The 20,079-nt window shown below is 32.7% G+C and overlaps 1 protein-coding gene across 1 annotated transcript; it reads left to right on the forward strand.

Annotated features, from left to right (window-relative positions):
• Positions 1–10,488: 10,488 nt before the first annotated feature.
• On the forward strand, positions 10,489–17,119 carry LOC133188813 (diphosphomevalonate decarboxylase-like). The gene is made up of 11 exons (XM_061324297.1): positions 10,489–10,576; positions 11,335–11,405; positions 11,494–11,561; positions 13,815–13,861; positions 13,967–14,107; positions 14,196–14,250; positions 14,723–14,867; positions 15,165–15,332; positions 15,722–15,844; positions 16,557–16,709; positions 16,893–17,119. The coding sequence occupies exons 1-11, from the start codon at positions 10,507–10,509 to the stop codon at positions 17,037–17,039; spliced, it is 1,188 nt and encodes a 395-aa protein (XP_061180281.1). The 5' UTR covers positions 10,489–10,506; the 3' UTR covers positions 17,040–17,119.
• Positions 17,120–20,079: the final 2,960 nt, after the last annotated feature.

Below are 20,079 nucleotides of genomic sequence, written 5' to 3' on the forward strand. Positions count from 1 at the left end.
TAACGTAGTACGCGCTTGCTTATATAACCTCCCATCCCCTGTCACATGACTCAAATTATCCAATGAAAATATGCCGTACGAACTATCAACCAATCAACAGCTTGTACGGGAAGCTGAGTTCCCACACAGAACTATTTTTGCAACACAAGCTGCCGTACAATATCGTAACAAATATAACAACGTAAAATTAACAACTCGAAATAGAATACATAACATAAACTTGACTAGACGAATAAATTAATACCTTCAATGTTCATAAAACATCCCTAGGCTGTACAATAGGTACTGAACAATGTAGCGTATGAATATCGTAACTACCAACGATAGCGTAAACAAATGTAGTTCCGATTAAGCTGACTGATAATAAAGTTAATGCTGACAAAAAAGAACTACTTATAGCCTCAAAATACACAACAACTCAAATTAAAATGTAGAATCTGATCCAATACTCATAACTTGAATAAGAGATTACTATAGTAAATATGTCACTAAACCGAAAGTGACGATCCGAGTAAAGTATGATGGCTACCAAAACATGAAATGTAAAATCCACCCTCTTATCCCAGATATTATAAATCCTACGACTTTACATGAAGCAACAACAGGTAAAATATGATGATAATAGCTATTACCACAATCGTATCAAGATAGGCTGACATATTATTTTCAATAAAATCGTAAACGAACAACTTTTCTGGCAGGCACATGATGAACATAGATTTAACAAGTATGAGAACTGAACGACCACATAATATTACGTATAAAATAAAGTGATATATTACAATATATTACACTATATATAAATATTATATTGCATAACCTTCCGTATTTATTTCCGAAAACTTATTCATTTTTTCCCTTAACTTTTTAAAAAAAAGTTGATCGTACTCAAAGCATGCTGGATACCTTGTGAGGACATGTTTACCACAGAAAAGCCAGAACATCCCGCTTGTCTGTTATTTAGCTATGAATGTCTATAATCGGTCAAATATCTAACAATGAATATCTAAATATGAAACAAATGGAAGGCAGTCATAAAGGGAGATTACGTTAAGAGTTATAACTAAAAGTAGCCATTTTGCGATTTTCAAAATGTGCTGAGAACACAATAGGCTTAAAAGATAGAAATATGCATGTAAATGTAATGCTGTTTTATTGCATTTTAATTGCGCGTTCGTCCAGTGTTGGTCAAAAAGGGCATAAAGAAGAATTAAGCATTGAGATTCAACCCTTGGCATCAATCACCTGTTACAAATTTTCTATCAGGCCAAAATAAAAAATAGGTTTGTTTCCCCTAACGCGACCGACCCACTTAAATCGTGCCGACTGAAAAGTTTTTTTAATAAGATTATTCAAATATTTATTTTTTATTGTTTATCAACTTTATAAAATACAATTTCATCAAAATTCGTTTTTTATCAGAATGGCGGCTTTTGGTTTACTCTCATTTGGCGCCCACAACATGTGGCCACAGAGGGTTATTTAGTGTTATAAAACAACGGCGATGTATCAATCTTGATATACATCTTTAACTTATTAGAATCCTACACTCTTGAAACATTTCGTGAATTAAATATACCATGACTAAGGAGTGTTAACATGGCATTTACAAATGTGTCTTCTAAAATTAACGTACGTAGTGGGCATGACAAAGCCTGCCTCATGAGCAGATGAGGGGCCCACTTTGTGTATTCATATCAATAAATTTCACTGCATTTCATTCGTTTCGATCTAAAAAACACTTCATGTGTGATTCTATTTTTACTATATAGGACCATAGGATTTGTAAATTTATCTTTGTATAATTATTTCATCTTGATAAATATAATTCGGATGTCGTTTCTTCATTCCTTTTATTTATGGGGTAAACTTCGTAACTATAATATTAGATATAACTTTAATCATTTTAGATATGGTTTGGTTGAATTAAATATTGTCTATACAGGTACTGTCTTTTCAAATAGTGTTAAAATCTTTAAAGTTGGCTTATGGTACGGCTTCCTGAGACGTCCAGTGTATTTTTCTTTTCTTTAGTTGGGCCATTGAAAATAGGTTGTTTCTTTGCTTTAAAATACCTTTAAAAATTGCTGGGTCGACAACATTTGAACACCTGCCTGGTGGAGGGCTTCTAATTTAGACTTTTTCTCGGCACGTATGGCCATTGATCATAAAGCATCAGTAAGGGATCTTTATCGTGCCAACATCTACATGTATACTGTGACACTGCATGGGCCTACGTTTTTTTTTTTGTTTTTTGTTTTTTTTTTTTTTTGTTGTAAAAATTCAATTTCAATAAATTTACGCTGGCCTGAGATATTTCATAAGTTCAAATGAATAATATTTGTGAATTAATTTACCATACATGTTGCTTTTAAATTTCATTTGTATGATATTAGGTTTAAAATCGGTTTCTTTTGTTCTTTCTTATTTATAGATATATTATTCAATTTTCAGAATGTATTTTCAAAACTGTTGTCATAAAAAAAAATAATTTACCTACCTACCTACTCAACTTGAAATTTTAGGGTCGGGTTAGGGGAAACAAAGATAATTTTAATGATGGCCTCACTCTGTTGGAAAGGGAGTCATTTTTCAACGGGGGTCAATTTTTCATAGGACGCGCACATAAAAAAAAAAGACCCCTAGGGCTCTTTTTCTACAAAAAATTGATTTTTTCTACGGCTGGGGGTCATTTTTTGTCGTTGAAAAATGACCCCCGGTCATTATTCTATGGGGGTCTTTATTCGTCTTTACACCGGCTTTTTGTGTACTGTAACTCATTTACCACTTATTGCTTATGTGATTGTACGAAATAAGCTTGAAATTTTGTGTCATAATCGAGTTTTACCCCTCCCCAATACTAGTTGGCATCCCCAATTGCCAATTAGCTACTGCACGTTTGTCAAAGATGTATGAGCTGGCGAAAAGTTGTCAAACTTTATCAATATTTCTTCATTTCTTCTGTGTCCATGGTTCTTTACTTTGAAATGATTCCAAAATCTTGGATAACCAAGTATACCCGTAAATAATTTCTAAACATCACATTTGTCATATAACATTGACCTATTGAAGACCTGCTTTAATCAATTTGAAAAATGAAATCATGTCACAAGAGTTGAACCTTTTAAACATAAAATCATTAAAGTAATTACACGGGGTTGTGTTGGGATTTTCTTTTAATTTGAAGGAGGAATTTGTTTACTAAAAACCATACAGCAGATACATTTGTTTAAAGTGTACCGGAAACAATTATATTCCTGTGTACTTTATGCATGTATTATTTTTCCATTTACCATAGAGAAAAAAGAAGACGTATATTAAAGAAAGAAGAAGGACGTATTTGGTGTACATTCTGCAGGAATCATTAATACGAATCATTCAAATTTAAAATGTCCAAGTAAAAGCAAGCAATTTGGTCAGCTGACCACAGCTGTGCAGACTTTACGAAGGTACGCAGATAGGAAATGTTACATTACATTGAAATACCTTAAGCTTGTCAAAATATGATTGTTATAGATAAGTTTAAGTCTAAAATTTAATGTAATATATGTTTTTGAATATTGTTCTCAACTCCGCAGTTTTACCTGAAGCTTAGATTATTGGTAATAATTTGCCTATTTAAAAAAAGGGGGGACGCCAAGCCCCAGAAAATCAAAAACCCATCTTTTTACTTAACGGCATATTAAAATATTTACATCTATTTTACCTAAACGATTAAATAATTATCCTGAATAATACAATATACTGAACGAAAATCAATGGGTTTTTTTAATCAAATTATTCTATAATAGATAATATTTTCCCCTTGAAATCATTAATTGAGTTATCCACTCTATTGAAAAAGAAAAATGCATTGTGCGTTTATAGATTTTAAAACTGCCTTTGACAATGTATGGAGAATAGGATTATGCCAAAAACCTTTTCAAAATGGTATTGCTGGAAAATGTTTTGATGTGATGGTGAAAATTTACTCTGAAAGGAAATCGAGAATAACTGTTAATGATATGGTTACTGAATACTTTCAGTGCAGAATAGGTGTAAGACAAGGGGAAAACCTATCAACATTTTATCTGCTTTATTCTAAATTATGTAGAATCTTTTTTTTTAATTACATAAAATAACATTGGTGTTTCAACAATATCATATAAGACTGAACAAAAACTTGGTATGTAGTTAAAGATGTTGGTTATTTTGCAGATGATGCAGTTTTACTCTTAGAATCACCTGTATGTAATAGACGGTCTGAGAAGATTTTTAAAATTTTATTTTTTTAAGAAAAACATCGTTGTTTAACCCTCCAATTGCCACCAGAATAAAACTGAACTCTTACACCTAATTGCATATCGACAGGAAACAACAAATCAGATTCCAAAAAATGACTTACCTTATTAGAGTTGTTTAAAATGTGAGAGGAGATTAAGGAAGAAAATAGTGTAATAGATAAACAGAGAGATCGACTAGGGGAACAATATTCCCTCACTTTCTTCAGAAAGTGTGGGCATAGTTTAAAAATTTGATAAAGTGTAAAAAGTGGTTTTGAGAGATTGCTTTCGTGTATAAAAAGGCGTTTTCAATTCTTGGCCCCAAATATTGGTTTCCCGGATGAAAATGAAAATCCGGAAATATTAGTGCATATCTACAGGACACCAATCTTATTTCCAAAAGACAATTTGGCTACTGCGTAAAATGTAAGAGAAGTTTTATAACCACATTTTGTAGAAGAACGTTTTTCAATCCTCAGTTGACCCAGAGAATGAAAATGAAAATCCCTAAACCTTATTATACATCTACAGGACACAACCAATTATATTCCAAAAGATGATTTGGCTACCGCTAAATATGTAAGAGGAGTTTGAAAAAGAATATGACTAATGGACGGTCCGGGATAACAACAATTATATTGTATCCATGCTTTATTTTGAAGTGCAGGTATAATTACGAAACACACTTTTGATTTAGAAATTTCTGATATGGAAACCATTGTGAAAAGCCTCCATGACTATGATTGCAGTAGATCCACTTAAAAATGGTTTGCAGATCCTTTTACTAAAAAGTAGAACAAGAGGCCCATGGGCCACAACGCTCACCTGAGTAACTTTCGCCCTGCTGTCTTCACCAGACCCCCCCCCCCCTTGTAATGTCTATTAGAGCCCCACCCTTTTTTGATTTGAACAATTTAGAATCTTCACTATCCCAGGATGCTTCCACATAAGTTTCAGCTTTTCGGGCCCAGTAGTTCCTGAGAAGAAGATTTTTAAAGATTTTCCCTATATATTTTAATGTAAAACTTGGATTCCCTATTGTGGCCTCACCCTACCCCTCCCCCGGGGCATTATTTGAACAATTTAGAATCAACACTATCACAGGATGCTTCCATACAATTTTAAGCCTTTCTGGTCCAGTAGATTTTTTAAAGATTTTTTTTTCTATATATTTCAATGTAAATCTTGGATTCCCTATTGTGGCCCCACCTTACCGCCGGGGGTCATTGTTTGAACAATTTAGAATCTACACTACCTTAGGATGCTTCCATATAAGTTTCAGCTTTTCTGGCCCTGTGGTTCTTGAGAAGATTTTTTAATGACCCCACCTTATTTTTGTCTTTTCTTGATTATCTCCTCTTGTAAGGGGGCTAGGCCCTTCATTTTAACAATTTAAACTTCCCTTCGACCCAATCATGCTTTGTACCAACTTTGGTTAAATTTGGCTCAGTGGTTCTTGAGAAGAATTGAAAATGTGAAAAGTTTACGGACGGACGGACAGACGGACGACGGACAACGGGTGATCAGAAAAGCTAACTTGAGCTTTCAGCTCAGGTGAGCTAAAAAGCGTGTGGTCATGCTGAGGAAAATTAAAATATTTATTCAAACTGGACATGTAACAAACTCAGAAAGTAGCTTAAAAATCGCATTGAAAAAAATCCAAAAACTTTTCAAAAAACTTCTAAATCACAAATCAAACACATGTCATATGTCCATAATGTAAATAAATCCTTAGTCCCATCAACGTAACCAATCATTTTGCCCGGAAACCACCTTTAATTAAGTACTAGAAATTACTTTTTTGGAGAGAGCGACTGTATAGAACACTGCCATAAATCAAGGGGAACAACTCTTGCGAAAAAATACGAAATCTATTGCATAATGTAAGGTGATGAAATTAGCTAATGGATGGATAGATTTGTCTTTGAGATGCAAAAAGGTGAAACTGAATACAGTCTGATTAAAATCAGATCCTTTGATCCGCTCACATAGATCGCTACACAATTAGCGATCTATGTGAGCGGATCAAAGGATCTGATTTTAATCAGATTGAAACTGAATAGCTCCCAAAAATATTTATTTCACATTTTTTGATCTTCTCAGACGCTTGTGTGACCAATGAATATACGACAAAAACTTTCTGGATGAGAAAAATTGCAACATTGTTATATTTTGGGGAGTAGTTGATGCTAAATGCTAATTTAGAGCCCAAGCCAAGTTCTAAAGAAGGAAAATTAATTTCGGAAAACAAACAAGGATTTTTTTTTTTTTTTTTTTTCGGGGCTGTGACCAAAAAAAAAAAATGAAAAAACATAGTGACTCCATATTCTCGCAAAAGGTTATTTTATGCTCAGAAATATTCAAAATGGATTTGGCGCCAGACTGAAAATGTATATAAGTATAAAGGTGTTACATTTTCTACTGGTGTTGAAGGTGTTGATATTTTCAACTGTAATATATTTTTTTTTAAAAAAGCATTCACATTGGTCAAATGGTTTCACCATTTTTAAAATCGACTATTTGTTTAATAGCATTAAGCATTTTCCACGATTTTTAAGAAGAAAAGCTTTAAACATGTATTCAAATCTTTTAATGAATATTTTAAAATTTTTAGGATCGATCACAGTTAAAATGTTGAAGGAGTAACTCTCTCTATAAGGAATTTAAATAAAATAAGCAAAATACTTCTTAAAATCTTTATTAAAAGTCCATGGCTTAAAGCTTCGATAGAAATTCAACACATGCGTTTTTTTTCCCTAAAGTTGCAGCATTTTTTCTAACACAGACTTCAAGGCGTTGGACTCAGTTTTCAACATTGAAGAATGACCTCTAATTAGAATAAATTTTCTGTACCTATTTACAAATGATTATCATCTTGCAACACATTTGTTTCGTAGACTATGTTTCTCCTTATAAATGTTTGCTTCTTATCAAGCATTTTTAAGTAAAGATAATGTGAGCGAGCTCACAAAATAATACCCTAAGAATTTTTTTTAAAGTGTGCGCATTCAAATTCTGTAAATGTGACCTCGAACTTGTCAAACAGACCTTGTTTTTAAAAAATGACACACCCTCTTGTCTTTAGTAATCTTTCGATGAAATATGGACATGCAATGTTTCTTCATTAGAAAAACGTAGACCTGTCATGAATTTTACACTTTTTATACCAGTGACCTTGAACTTGCCGGAATGACCTTGGGTCAAGGTCGCGACACACCCTAAGGTCTTAAACAATTTCTGTACCAAGTATGCGCTTCGAATGATTCTTCATTACAAAGTGCCGGAATGACCTTGGGTGAAGGTCATAATACACCCTTGGATCATAAGCAATATCTGTATCAAGTTTAAGCTTCCAGTGATTCTCCATTACAAAGTCAAAGTTATACATGTTGACAGGACAATAATTTTATACTTTTTCTGCCAGTGACCTTGAAAATGTCGGAATGACCTTGCGTCAAGGTCATGAAAAACCCTTGGATCATATTAAGCAATCTCTATACCAAGTATGAATTTCCAGTGATTCTCCATTACAAAGTTATAACCCGGATAAGATTGCACGGACAGACGGACGGACGAACATATCCTCAAACTTTGTTTTCGAAGAGGGATATAATTACGTTCATATTACTTTCATAAAACCATTTGTTATGAGACTTATGCTAGTGTGATTGTTGATTCTGCCAAAATCGGAAGCCACAAGCAATAATTCTGAATAAAATTGTATAAGTATTAATTCAATATGACATAGAAGGTAAAAAGCTTCAAAATACTTTTAAACCAACATATTTTGGTTCTTACCTCTTAGGTACTCACGTCTTATGAATATACACCATATTTAGGCCAAAAATATCTTTCGTATCTGACTTTATAAGTACTTTGAATTCAATTACACGACGCATGTGAAGTAAGAGAATTCTTTTCCAGATTATATCCTGACTGGTGGCTTATGAAGCATGATTTTTAAATCATTATTTGTTCGATGCAGTTGCCATTTAACGGATTTTAAGACAAATTAGGCAGATTTGTATTTTCTCCTAATGCGATTTAAAAATGATTATTCTCCGAAAAAATATGGGAATGGGAAAAAGATGTGAAAATAATAAACACTTGAAAGTCTAAATTCTTTTTATCCGATTAAAATAAGCTTTTAATGACACTTTAGTGTCGTCCTAAAAATTATAACAATCTTTCTCAATTTTATAACATAGTATACTAAGCATTTATCGCCCGCATGTCACAGTTGTTAGAGCTGTTTTGTTCTAGAGTCGCGGAGTACGCCAAGGACTTGATTTCTTATCAACTGGATTCAAATCCAACTGCGAGAATGGATACCTGTACTTCGGATGGAACCATATTAACCGAGGTCCCGTATTGCAATAGGTGCTGATACGAAAGCATGCATTATTGCTCAAAAGCTACACGTACCAAGTACAGTCCTTCACCAGTAGTGGCGTCCCAGCATGACTGAAAATTTGTCGAAGTTACATAAACCAAAGCAAACAAACAAACATTAAGCAGTTAAAGAACTTTTCAATCAGTATAAGCAGCAAACAGGATATAAAAATACAAGTTGCCTTTTGCTTTATGATATAATAATGTAGGTTTGAGTTGAATAGCATGTTTCTTCTCTGATTATGGTTTTCTTGCTAAGATAGTCCTAAATATCTGACGTTTTCCAGTTGTTTTTCACGATATTGGTATTTGACATGCCAGGAATTGAAAACGTCAGAACCGGTGCCATTATGCATATGAAAAGTGGAAATTCGCCGCCTCCAAACTGAGGAGGCATTTTCGGGTCGATTTTCGATACATGCGTACCGAATTAAATGTCGAACCCACATCTTATCAACAGTACAATGCTTCTAGTTCTTATATATAACTAATATCGCTTTAAATTTATTGTTCCTTTGTTATAAAAAGTGTTTGGTGAAAACGTTTTATCAAAATGTCTCGGTTTGTTCAGATTTCGTGTATTTTGAAATCTCATGAGACTTGTATCGAAATGTGGATTGGTATTTCCTTTTAAGCAATACTGGTGAGAACTAGAAGCATTGTGCTATTGATAAGTTGTGAGTTTGACATTTAATTCGATTTGCAAGTTTCGAAAATCGAATTTCTATTGCACGTTTATGTGTACTTAATCTAATTCTACTAAGTGAAGATCTCTCAGATCTTTTTCTGAGTAAATCAACATATGAACTTCTTTTTCTTAATTGTGTATAATTTTTTTTTTTATAGAATTCAAGTTTTTCTGAACCAAAGATTTTTGATGCTCTTGAGTGCACTGGTCAATGATTCTTTGTTTTATGTTGGGTAAAAGGTGTTGAATGGAATTTTTATATTTTTTAATGTTTGAAAATCCCAGATTATCTAGAGCAGAAAATAATTTCTTAGTCCAAGAATTGCAGTTACTATAGTGGATTAAATTGGTAATTAGTTTAAAAGCCAAAGAAAAGTTTTCAGGTGATTCTAATATTTAATACTTGAGCATGAAATTTTAGACCAAAGTGGTAGCCTCTTTTAAAAGTTCTGCTAGACAACCAGCATTGGATGTTTTGCAATGCACTCCAAGGATCTTTAATAAATTTTAACTGAAATTTTTCTATATTTGAAATATTTTTGAATGAGAGATCCACTCCCCATGTTTCACTACAATAAAGAAGAACTGGAAGTACAATAGCATCAAAAAGTTTTTCTAAAAGCTTACATTGGTTATCAAAACCAATAATTCTTTTCATTTTAAAACATGCTTTTCTAGCTTTTTCAATAAACACAGCAGTTGCTAAATTAAACCTCCTATTACATTTCATCATTTATAAATAGACATAAAAGCTCTGAGACCCTCTCTTGATTATGTATCTGTTTAATCAATTACCTATATATGTACCTCCCTATTTTTATACAAGTTTTGGTTTATAGTCTAATTGCTGTTTTTTTTTTTATTTATAATTTTTTGGTATTCTTATTGATTTATTTGACAATAGACAATAATGTAATTGCTGTTTTTGTTTATTTATTTATTTTATTTTATTTTATTTATTTATTTATTTTTTTTTTTTTTTTGATATTCACATTCATTTATTTGTAATAGGCCCTACTCATTAAAATAAATGTATTTTCATGAATAAAGAAACAATTTTGTATGAATTAATAAAGAAAAAAAAGAAACTCTAATTTAGAGTCTAAAAAGAGACTCTACACAGGAAGTAAAAATATTTCCGGAAAGCGGTACATTTGATTAAAAATGAATATCCAGGATGATATGGAGTGGATTACTTGTGATTCTCCGGTCAATATTGCGGTTATAAAATACTGTAAGTCTATGTAAGGCATGCATTGAAAATTTAGCTTTCGGACGGATGAAAAGACATCCTGCTTATATTTCGAATTTCCTCACTATCGCACGTGTTTCTCGAATTTGCACGAAGATGAAATAAAAATGCGGAGAGAGAAAAAAAAATCATAAGAAAAATAGTTAAAGTTGAGCTTTATTTAATATAATGTGAAAGAAAAGTAGATGAATTTTGTTCACTGGGTGTGTTATGATTTGAATTGTGGAATGGTAGCTATGTTTATATATCACTATCAGTCATGAAGAACTTGTCAATGTGTAATTATAAAATGTTTATCTAGGTGACTGTTCCTAGAGTTAGCTAATTTAATTTACTTAATCGTGATTTTGAGAATTATTATTATAGATTTGCTCATAACCAATTACATTAAACTATGTTTATCAACAGAACACATTCATACATGTAATAAATTTTTGTCATTTTAACCATACTGTTAATTGGTGTTTAAAACGTCTTTCTTATGAGAATTGTAGCTATAGCTAATATCCATTGCTATCAGGGCCATCTTATAGAATTCTTGAGAATACTAATGTCCTGACTGTTATTGTTCCTACTTTCAATGAAGTCAGATGACACCCCACAGGCATTTGTTTCTGCAATCATTGTTTTAACCCATAGTATAATAATTATACTAGGGGTTAAAAAACTTATAACAGAAACAATTGCCTGTGTGACATCCATATAATTATACATGTATATGTAATCTTTATCATAAACAGGGGGAAAGAGAGATGAGAAACTGATTTTGCCATTGAATTCTTCAGTCAGTATCACCTTGAACCATGAAGAGGTAAGTCTAAACTTTGAATACATACATCAATTAATTAAATAATAATGATAATTTATTATTTTTGTTAAATATTATTTCATTTTTATAGCTGAGAGCCAGAACTACAGTTGCTATAAGCAGAAACTTCAACGAAGACAAGATGTGGTTAAATGGAAAGTATGCAGGTTTTATTCATTCTTTGAACAGGCACGTAGCTAGGCGTACTTGCCTATAGGCATACGCAAGTGCTTCCACATCATTTTCACAAATAATAATACTAAAACAAAAATTGAATCCCATCATAAATCAGGCAATACATTTTCTTCTTTATTGTTAATTTCATGATGAGGAAATAAGCATTTTAAACGTTGAAACTCAGATTATTTTTATGTAACTCTCTTTTCTGGATACTCAAAATTAAGTGTCAGAAATGCTGAAAACTTGCCAGCTTCCAGGGGCCCTCACCAGGGCTTTGCCCAGGACCCATTGGGGGCTTTAAGGCAGCCCCCAACCCCCTGTCTTGATTTGCTTCCAGTCATTAAACACTCCCTAGCTACACCCCTGTTGAATGTGGTATTTCTCTAAAGCTTAGGCATTTTTTTTGTGATAGTGTCTTCAAGAGGAAAAAAGATGAAAGTTTATTTGACTTATTAAAGGACCTGCAACATTCTTCTTGACATTCTATCATGACCTATCTGTATCATCATGATCATAGGCATATCTTATCAATCATGAATCCTGTCCTTTCGTGCTTATATCCTATCAGGGTTTTTTTTCCTCCATTTTTGTGCCATTTATCAGTAATTCCATCATATTTTGTGTTTATTGGATTTTCCTTCACCGTGTTTTGTGTTTACAAGGGGTGATCAAAAAGTTCACGAACTATCTCAATATTTACAAAACATAATTCAGATCAGAATGAAATTTGGCACACATATAGTCATACACATGTTCTATAAATAGCAGATGTTGTATAATGTTTTGCTGTGTGTTTGTGACGTCACAGTGTGAAAATGACGTCAATATGTAGGTGACTTGTGACAAAAAATGGTTGACTCAGTCATAATTGAGCAACGAACGACTGTAAAGTTTAATGTATATCTCAGAAATTCCTTTGCAGTAGAATATGATAATTTGTACAATGTTTATGAAGACAAAAGACTTACCAGAAGTTCAATCATTAATTGGATTTATTGTTTTAGTGAAGGCAGGGAGATGATTAAAGATGATGTTCGTTCTGTTGCCCAGCAAAAGCAAGCCGGTAAAAAGAGCTGTCCTTAATTTAGCAATTTGTTTTGAAAGATTGCCAAGTTACAATTAGAAAAATAGTTGAATATTTGAACAATACATGTAAATATAATTTATTATAAAACCCCTTAAATATCATTTACTTTAGACTTTAAACATATGAGATATGAAAAAAAGAAGGCGCCCATACTTTTTCCACATTGGATAAACGACGCTCCCAAGACAGAGGATTCAGGTTGTATGGTCACCATGCTAATTCTGGTAAGGGATATCCTTATCCACCCATCCTATTGCTGAGATTTGGCTATTTCTGACAGATGGTCTGTTCTTTTTAGAAAAAATAACTTGCATGGTAAGAAATATAAGACTCGGAAGAATCTCTTAGCTTCCGTGAACAGAGCCCTATGGAGCATGTCATGTGACTGCCTGGATCACGTGATTCGCACATGGGCAGAACAATCGCAGATGTGCATTAAAATCGGAGAAGACTACTTTAAAAAATAATGAACACTGAAACCTCATTTTATTTCTTTTAAGGAAGTAATTCAATTAGTTCACGAACTTTTTGATCACCCCTTGTATTTCATAAATTTTATGTTTCTCATTTTTAAAAAGTTCATGAAGATCTAAACTTAGACTTCTCAAACAGGCATATTTTATGATGTGCATATAAGCTTAGGTTTATTGGGAAGATTATTTATTGGTTTTTGCATTTATTCATTGGTCTATCAAGTAAATTGTTATTTAACTGTTATTTGTAGGTTTTGCATTCTGTAAATTTCTTTATATGGTTTTACTTTTATCTATTGTCTATCTTATCATATATCATGCACATATCTTGTTGAATCATGAGTGTATCCTATCCTACTGTGGGTACATGTATCCTGGGATCCTATCATGTATTATGTCAAGAATAACACAGCAGGTACTTTACCAAGTAGAAGATATATACAGTATATGAAAGTTATATCCTGTGAATAAATGCATGCCTTAATATAAAAAAAAAGTTTCATATTTTAAAAAAAATAATGATCAACAGTATACTGATTTGAAAGTACACCTTATTTTGAAAGACATATATTTTAATTGATACTTTTACCATATACATGTATTTTAATTTATTATGTATTCCTGAGAATTTGATAATATTTAGCATATTTTTCTGTATAATTTTTTTTTCAGGGAGCAATCCATGAAAAATGCCAGATTACAGTCTGTCATATCACAAAGTAAGAATGCATGTGCATCAGTACTTAATATTCAAATTTGAGAACAGCTTGAATATTTTTATTTATGTTATAATAAATGAATGCAGACCAGTTGTAACTCTTTAGTAAAAAGGCTGAGCAGAAAAAGGAAGACAGATTGTGATCAGCTGGATGAAAAGCTGCAATGGAAACTACACATTTGTTCAGAGAACAACTTCCCAACTGCTGCTGGGCTTGCATCCTCTGCAGCTGGGTATGCCTGTTTGGGTGAGTAGATTTTTGTGATCCAGGCTTTTGTTCATTAAACTGAGTACTTGTTACTGTTCAAGCAAAAGTTTATTACTTTTATTTCCAGTGTATGCTTTGTCTAAGCTGTATGGCATTAATGGAGATATATCCAAAATAGCTAGGTGAGGATTTATTTAGCAAAAACAAAATTAAGGAGAATAAAATAGAAAATAATTCATAACAGAACTTTATACCACTGAATTCTTTATTTTTTAACGATAAAATGTATCACTGAGGAATTTCCCATTAGATGCATATTAAATTTATTACTTGAATCTATATACATATGTAAACTTATACCTTCTATTTCCATCTAATATAAATGAAATGTTAATGTTATTTCAAAGCAGATTCAAACAAAAGATAATGTGTTAGTGATATAAATTTTGGAAATGCATTAATTCTCCTGCTTACCACACATTGATTTTCATGTAATCACAACATGAATTTGCATGAGACAGAAACAGTTTTAATGCCAGTTTAATTTATACACATTGTTCCCTATATCAAAGAGCAAAGATTTGTTTTATGTTAGAAATTTATGACTCTATATGAAATATCTGTAATTAAAGCGACCAATTTGTTTGTGTTCAGACTAGGCTCTGGCAGTGCCTGTCGCAGTTTGTATGGAGGCTTTGTCATCTGGAACAAAGGAGAATCGTCTGATGGGGAGGACTCAAAGGCAGAACAAATAGCCCCAGAAACACACTGGCCAGAGCTTAGGATACTTATACTAGTGGTGAGAGACAGCATCTCTTAAATCCCCTAAAAAATGTTTTTTGACATGGAAAAAAAACTGTCTTATATGACAATGTGAATACTGAGTTTGTCTATTTCATTTTCAACATTAGGGTACCAGCCAGTTACCCCAAAGATAAATATTCAAAGACAACTAAGTATAATCAACAGAAATTACTGTTGTTATTAAAATGGGGCCAAAAAATGCAAATAAAATGCTCATTTATCTATCTTTGTGTAACACAATGTCAAGAAATCTTTCAAGTGAATTGATAACAAATAGAGTGAAACATTTTAGGTTTCGGATCAAACTAAGCACACAGGAAGCACAGTGGGTATGCAGACAACTGTAGCAACATCAGAACTCCTGCAGCAACGATTACAAACTGTACCTCAGAAAGTCGACAAGATCAAACAAGCAATACTGAATAAAGACTTCCATTCATTTGCAGAAATAACAATGAAGGTATATGGTGTACATGCATCTTTCATTGTTTTAAAATTTTATTCATATGGATTCATGTATTTTTTCAAGTATGCTTTATAAAGAATATTGTGGAAAAAATGATCAGGGAAAAATGTTATAAGAAATTAATTTCAACTTCAAAGATTTGAAATATGTACATGTATATATGAATGAAAGTTTCTTGATAATTGAATCTGGAAATGCTGTTGATCTTTGTTCTCTTGAAATTAATATTTTGAGTACTCTTTCTTGTATGTATTTTATCCTCATGCAATATCTGGAATCCTTGGCTCCATCATGTTCAGGAAAGTGAGGTTTGACTGTACTTTGATCTTGTTGTACTGAATTTTTGTACTGATCCAGACTTAGAAACTTCTTTTTAACAACAGGACAGTAATCAGCTGCATGCTGTTTGCTTGGACACATATCCCCCCGTGTCCTATCTCAACGACACATCTCATCACATCATGCAGCTTGTTCATGCAATTAATGAAGACAATACCTCAAACATGGTAATATAAAGTTTTGATATTTTTTTTCTCATATAATGAAAGTAATTTAATATGATTTATATATCAACTAATGTTTGCTAGTCCAAGAATATGGAATGAAATGTTGAAAAAGATCTGAGTACTGTAGACATGTTTTTTTTTTTGGGGGGGGGGGGGGGGGGAGGGGGGTTAATTAACAATTAACACTATGTTCACGGTCACAGATTTTCTGCGGATTATGGTGTGCTTAAAGTATATTGCAGACATACAAAGGCAGTCCAAGAATTGAAAAGATATTGTGAGTCCACAGAATTATAACCCTGTTGAAAAACATACATTTTCTGTAAAATCAAAAAATTCAACATGCAGGAAAATTGTAATATAGCTGTTGAGAAATGCAAGGTTTTTAATGAGTTTCTTATTCTAAAACAGAATTGCTGTCCTTAGACATGAGAAGACTGGGAAAAAAAATCTTGTGTGCAAGCTTACTCAAAATGTGTAGTGACTAGTGTGTCCATGATCTTGTTGGTACCCCCCCCCCCCCACTCCAAATATTTCAAAAACTGCTAGGCTACACTTTATTGAACTGATAACATGAATTATTTTATAGTTTTAATTGGGGGTGGGGTTTGGGAGGAGATGAGGCATTACATGGGTCTAAATTTTGTATAGCTGCCATAGTTTTCAGTATTGTTGTCTGAGTGACTTAATTTTGTATGTCTTGCTTTTCTAGGTAGCTTACAGCTTTGATGCAGGTCCTAATGCCTTCTTATTCATGCAAGAAAAAGATGTCCCAACAATTATAAATATTCTTCGTTACTTCTATCCCAGTTCTGACCCCCACTTTCTTAGAGGATTACCAGTTCCAGAGAAGGATGATTATCATGTAAGCTACAGATGATAATCCATTTCAATTTTTTTTTTTTTTTGGCCATACATGTATACTCGGTAGTATTTAGTTTGACACTAGCAGCAAAAAAATTCTCTAAAGTATATTTCATTGAAACAAATAAAGTTTTTAAGAAGACAGCAACTGAAGTAAATTTAATCATCAGTTTTTAAATTATAGGTGGATTATACTACGTTCATTGAACTTAAAGTGGTTCCCAGGGCCCTTAAATTTGTCATCTACACAAAACCTGGACCAGAGCCAAGTGTGAAGGAAACGGATTGTGGACTTCTAGCCAGTGATGGCTTACCTAAACTTCATCAATGACAGGACCTGAACCATGAAGAGATTTTTGCAATACTCTATAACTCTTTTTATATGAAATATAATAAAATGAAAAACACTAAGCATTGTTCAGTACACATTAAAATTAAAAAACAGAGACCAGAATACATATTTAAATAAAGTACATTTCTTCATAATGACATCAGCCAGAGGAGAAAGATATGACCCCTACTGATTTTGAGAGCACAAGGTCAAAGATAAAAATAATCATGATATAAAAAGATTGAATCAGGGTTGTTCCTAAGACCCAGGGGTTGGGGAATTTCCATGCCTTTAGTGGCATGATCCCCCAGTTATTTTGGTATTCCCCCTCAATTTTCTGTTAGGGGAGGAACCCAAAACTCCCTTCTACCTATTAAATGTCCCATTATTTCCATTTTTTAGGGACAACCCTGTGAATGCTCAATATCTTGAGAACTCTTTGCTTGACTGACATCAAACTTTGTACTCTGGTACTCCCCAAGGAGTAGATGACCACTGAAAAAAAGTGTATATTTATTGTGCATGAAAAAGTGCACTGTCTTTCTATTTATATCTCTGCATACTTAAGCTGCTAATTCAAAATTTTACTAACCATGTTCCTAGCATAGTCATTTACTACTTCCACAACCAAACATTCCCAAAAGCCATTGTTGATAGCCATTCTGGGCTTGAAATTGAGACCATCAAAAATTTTGCCTATTTATACTGCCATTTTGAATGGCAAGACAATTCGGTCCAAGGCATGACTTTTTAGTAGAAGTAGTGAAAGAATAATTTAGGAAGACATGGTGAGTAATATTTTGAGATGTACAGAGAAATAAATCAGGAAAAAGAGCACATTTTGTGTGCAATAAATATACACTTTTTGTCAATGGGTGGCACTGTAGCTCTCTGGCCATCCTGAATTTTTTCCAGACCAGCGAGCTAAGATCTGCAGCTATGGAACCCCCTAAAAAGTAGGTGATCTCTTGATTTTGAGGTCAATAGATCAAAGGTCAAATTACTATGGATAAATGAAGATTCTGTCTGCTCAATATCCTGGGAATCCTAAGCTTGACAGATCAAACTTTGAAAACACTCCTCCGATATCTCCTATGGAGTACTGCAAGTCGTTTTAATTCCATGGTGTTAAAATTTCACGATTTCTCAAAAAGTACTAATTGTGATGGTTCTAATTACATAATGCAAGAAATAAATTTAGATTTCGTTTAAGCATTTAAACGTTTTTAAAAAACTAATGATTTCATTCATGATGAATGTAATTTCACGGAAAAATGATGAATCGTGAACATAGTGAAATTAAAACCATCATGATTATTTGCCAATCTACAGTATGTGGCCCTATTGATTTTGAGATCAATACCATGAATATACTGAAGTGAGTTGGAAGTCCTAACCACCTTTTTTTAAAATATATTCAACCTCATTGTCTTTCATCCTTGGACAGCACGAAATTTTTCTTGCCCCATCAAGTATTGGATAACAAAGTTTGACTGAATAATTATTTTGTAAATAATATTTTAATATCTATAAAATCTTGGATACCTTAGGCTAGCTATGTAGGTGTATATTTAGTTAATTTGTTACTTTCCTTACCAGTATTTATTCTGTCGGTGACAAGCTTAGATATTTCATTTTCAAACATTCGATCTCCTTTGTTGGCTTTTTTAGTTACTTTTTAAATACTGTATACAGGATTATTTTCACCAAGTTATTTTTGCCCTATTACACCATCACCATCATCGCAAACCATGGCTAAAATATACAATCCTCTCCAATTCTGTAGGAGAGAGCTGTATGCAGACTCCGGACCGTGGCTTGAGACGATGCATCTTCGCTAGCCAAGAGTTCCTGATCCAGATCTGCCCTGCATTTACATGTAGCTCAGTTCAAAGCTCAGTTTCAAAGCTCATTATTCATGATATTTTATCAAACTTCATATACTGATGAGAGCTATTCAACTGCATCAACATTTTTGGACCTTGACCTTTCCTTTGACCTTGACCTCACTTGACCTCTTTAGAGTAGTGTTAAGCTCAATTTTAAAGAAATCATAAAAGATAGTGTAATCAAACTTCATAAACAGATACATTCTGATGTAAGCTATCTAACTGCATCAACATTTTTTTACCTTGACCCTTCCTTTGACCTCACTTTTCCTTAATTAGTGTTTAGCACAGTTTTAAAGAAACCATTCAAGATAGTGTAATCAAACTTCATATGCTGATACATACTGATATTTGCTTTTCAACTGCATCAAGAGTTTTGACCTTGACCTTTCCTTTGCCCTCACTTTTCTCAAATTAGTATTTAGCTCAATTGTATATAAACCATTCAGGATAGTGTTATCAAACTTCATATGTTGATACATACTGGAATTAGCTATTCAACTGCATCAACATTTTTTGACCTTGACCTTTCCTTTGACCTTGACCTCACTTTTCTTTAATTTATGTTTAGCTCAGTTTTAAAAAAACATTCATGATATTTTTATCAAACTTCATATGCTTATACATACTGATGTGAGCTTTTCAACTGCATCAACACTTTTTGACCTTGGTCTTTCCTTTGACCTTGACCTCACTTTTTTTAAAATCAGTGTTAGCTCAGTTTTAAAGGGGCCAACTGGGGTTTTAATTGCACAATACTTTGCGCAGCATAGTAAAATAAAGCATATTTACTCTTTTAAAGCAACTATTTTCACATAATTTTTAAAAATTAACAAATTTAGGAAATCTCAGGTTAAAAAATCTAATTACATTTTTAAATAACTGATTTTTAAAATGATTTTTCAAATGATGGGTAGATAGACATCGTAATAGTGTGTTTTTGACGTTATGAATAACCAAAGTTCTTTAAGCGGGGTCATTAATTATGCCATAAAATAAAAAGTATAAAATACATGCTCTTGAAATTTTAAACATAGGAAATTGATAATCTTACAATCATTTTTATTTTTTTTAATGTAAATCTGTGGTATCTGTCATGTTTTGTTGTACATGTACTCCATAAAAACAGGTAAATATCATGAATTTTGAGA

Source organism: Saccostrea echinata, unplaced genomic scaffold (assembly GCF_033153115.1).
Source record: "Saccostrea echinata isolate AGI-Se365-2 ecotype Australia unplaced genomic scaffold, CSIRO_AGI_Sech_v1 ptg000016l, whole genome shotgun sequence".
Lineage (NCBI taxonomy): Eukaryota > Metazoa > Mollusca > Bivalvia > Ostreida > Ostreidae > Saccostrea > Saccostrea echinata.

Bases quoted from the DNA above. Each gene is read 5' to 3' on its own strand.
- LOC133188813 (XM_061324297.1), top strand. From the start codon at position 10,507: ATGAATATCCAGGATGATATGGAGTGGATTACTTGTGATTCTCCGGTC. The intron at 14,868-15,164 runs GTGAGAGACAGC...GAAACATTTTAG, and splicing joins TTAGGATACTTATACTAGTG to GTTTCGGATCAAACTAAGCA. The intron at 16,710-16,892 runs GTAAGCTACAGA...TTTAAATTATAG, and splicing joins CAGAGAAGGATGATTATCAT to GTGGATTATACTACGTTCAT.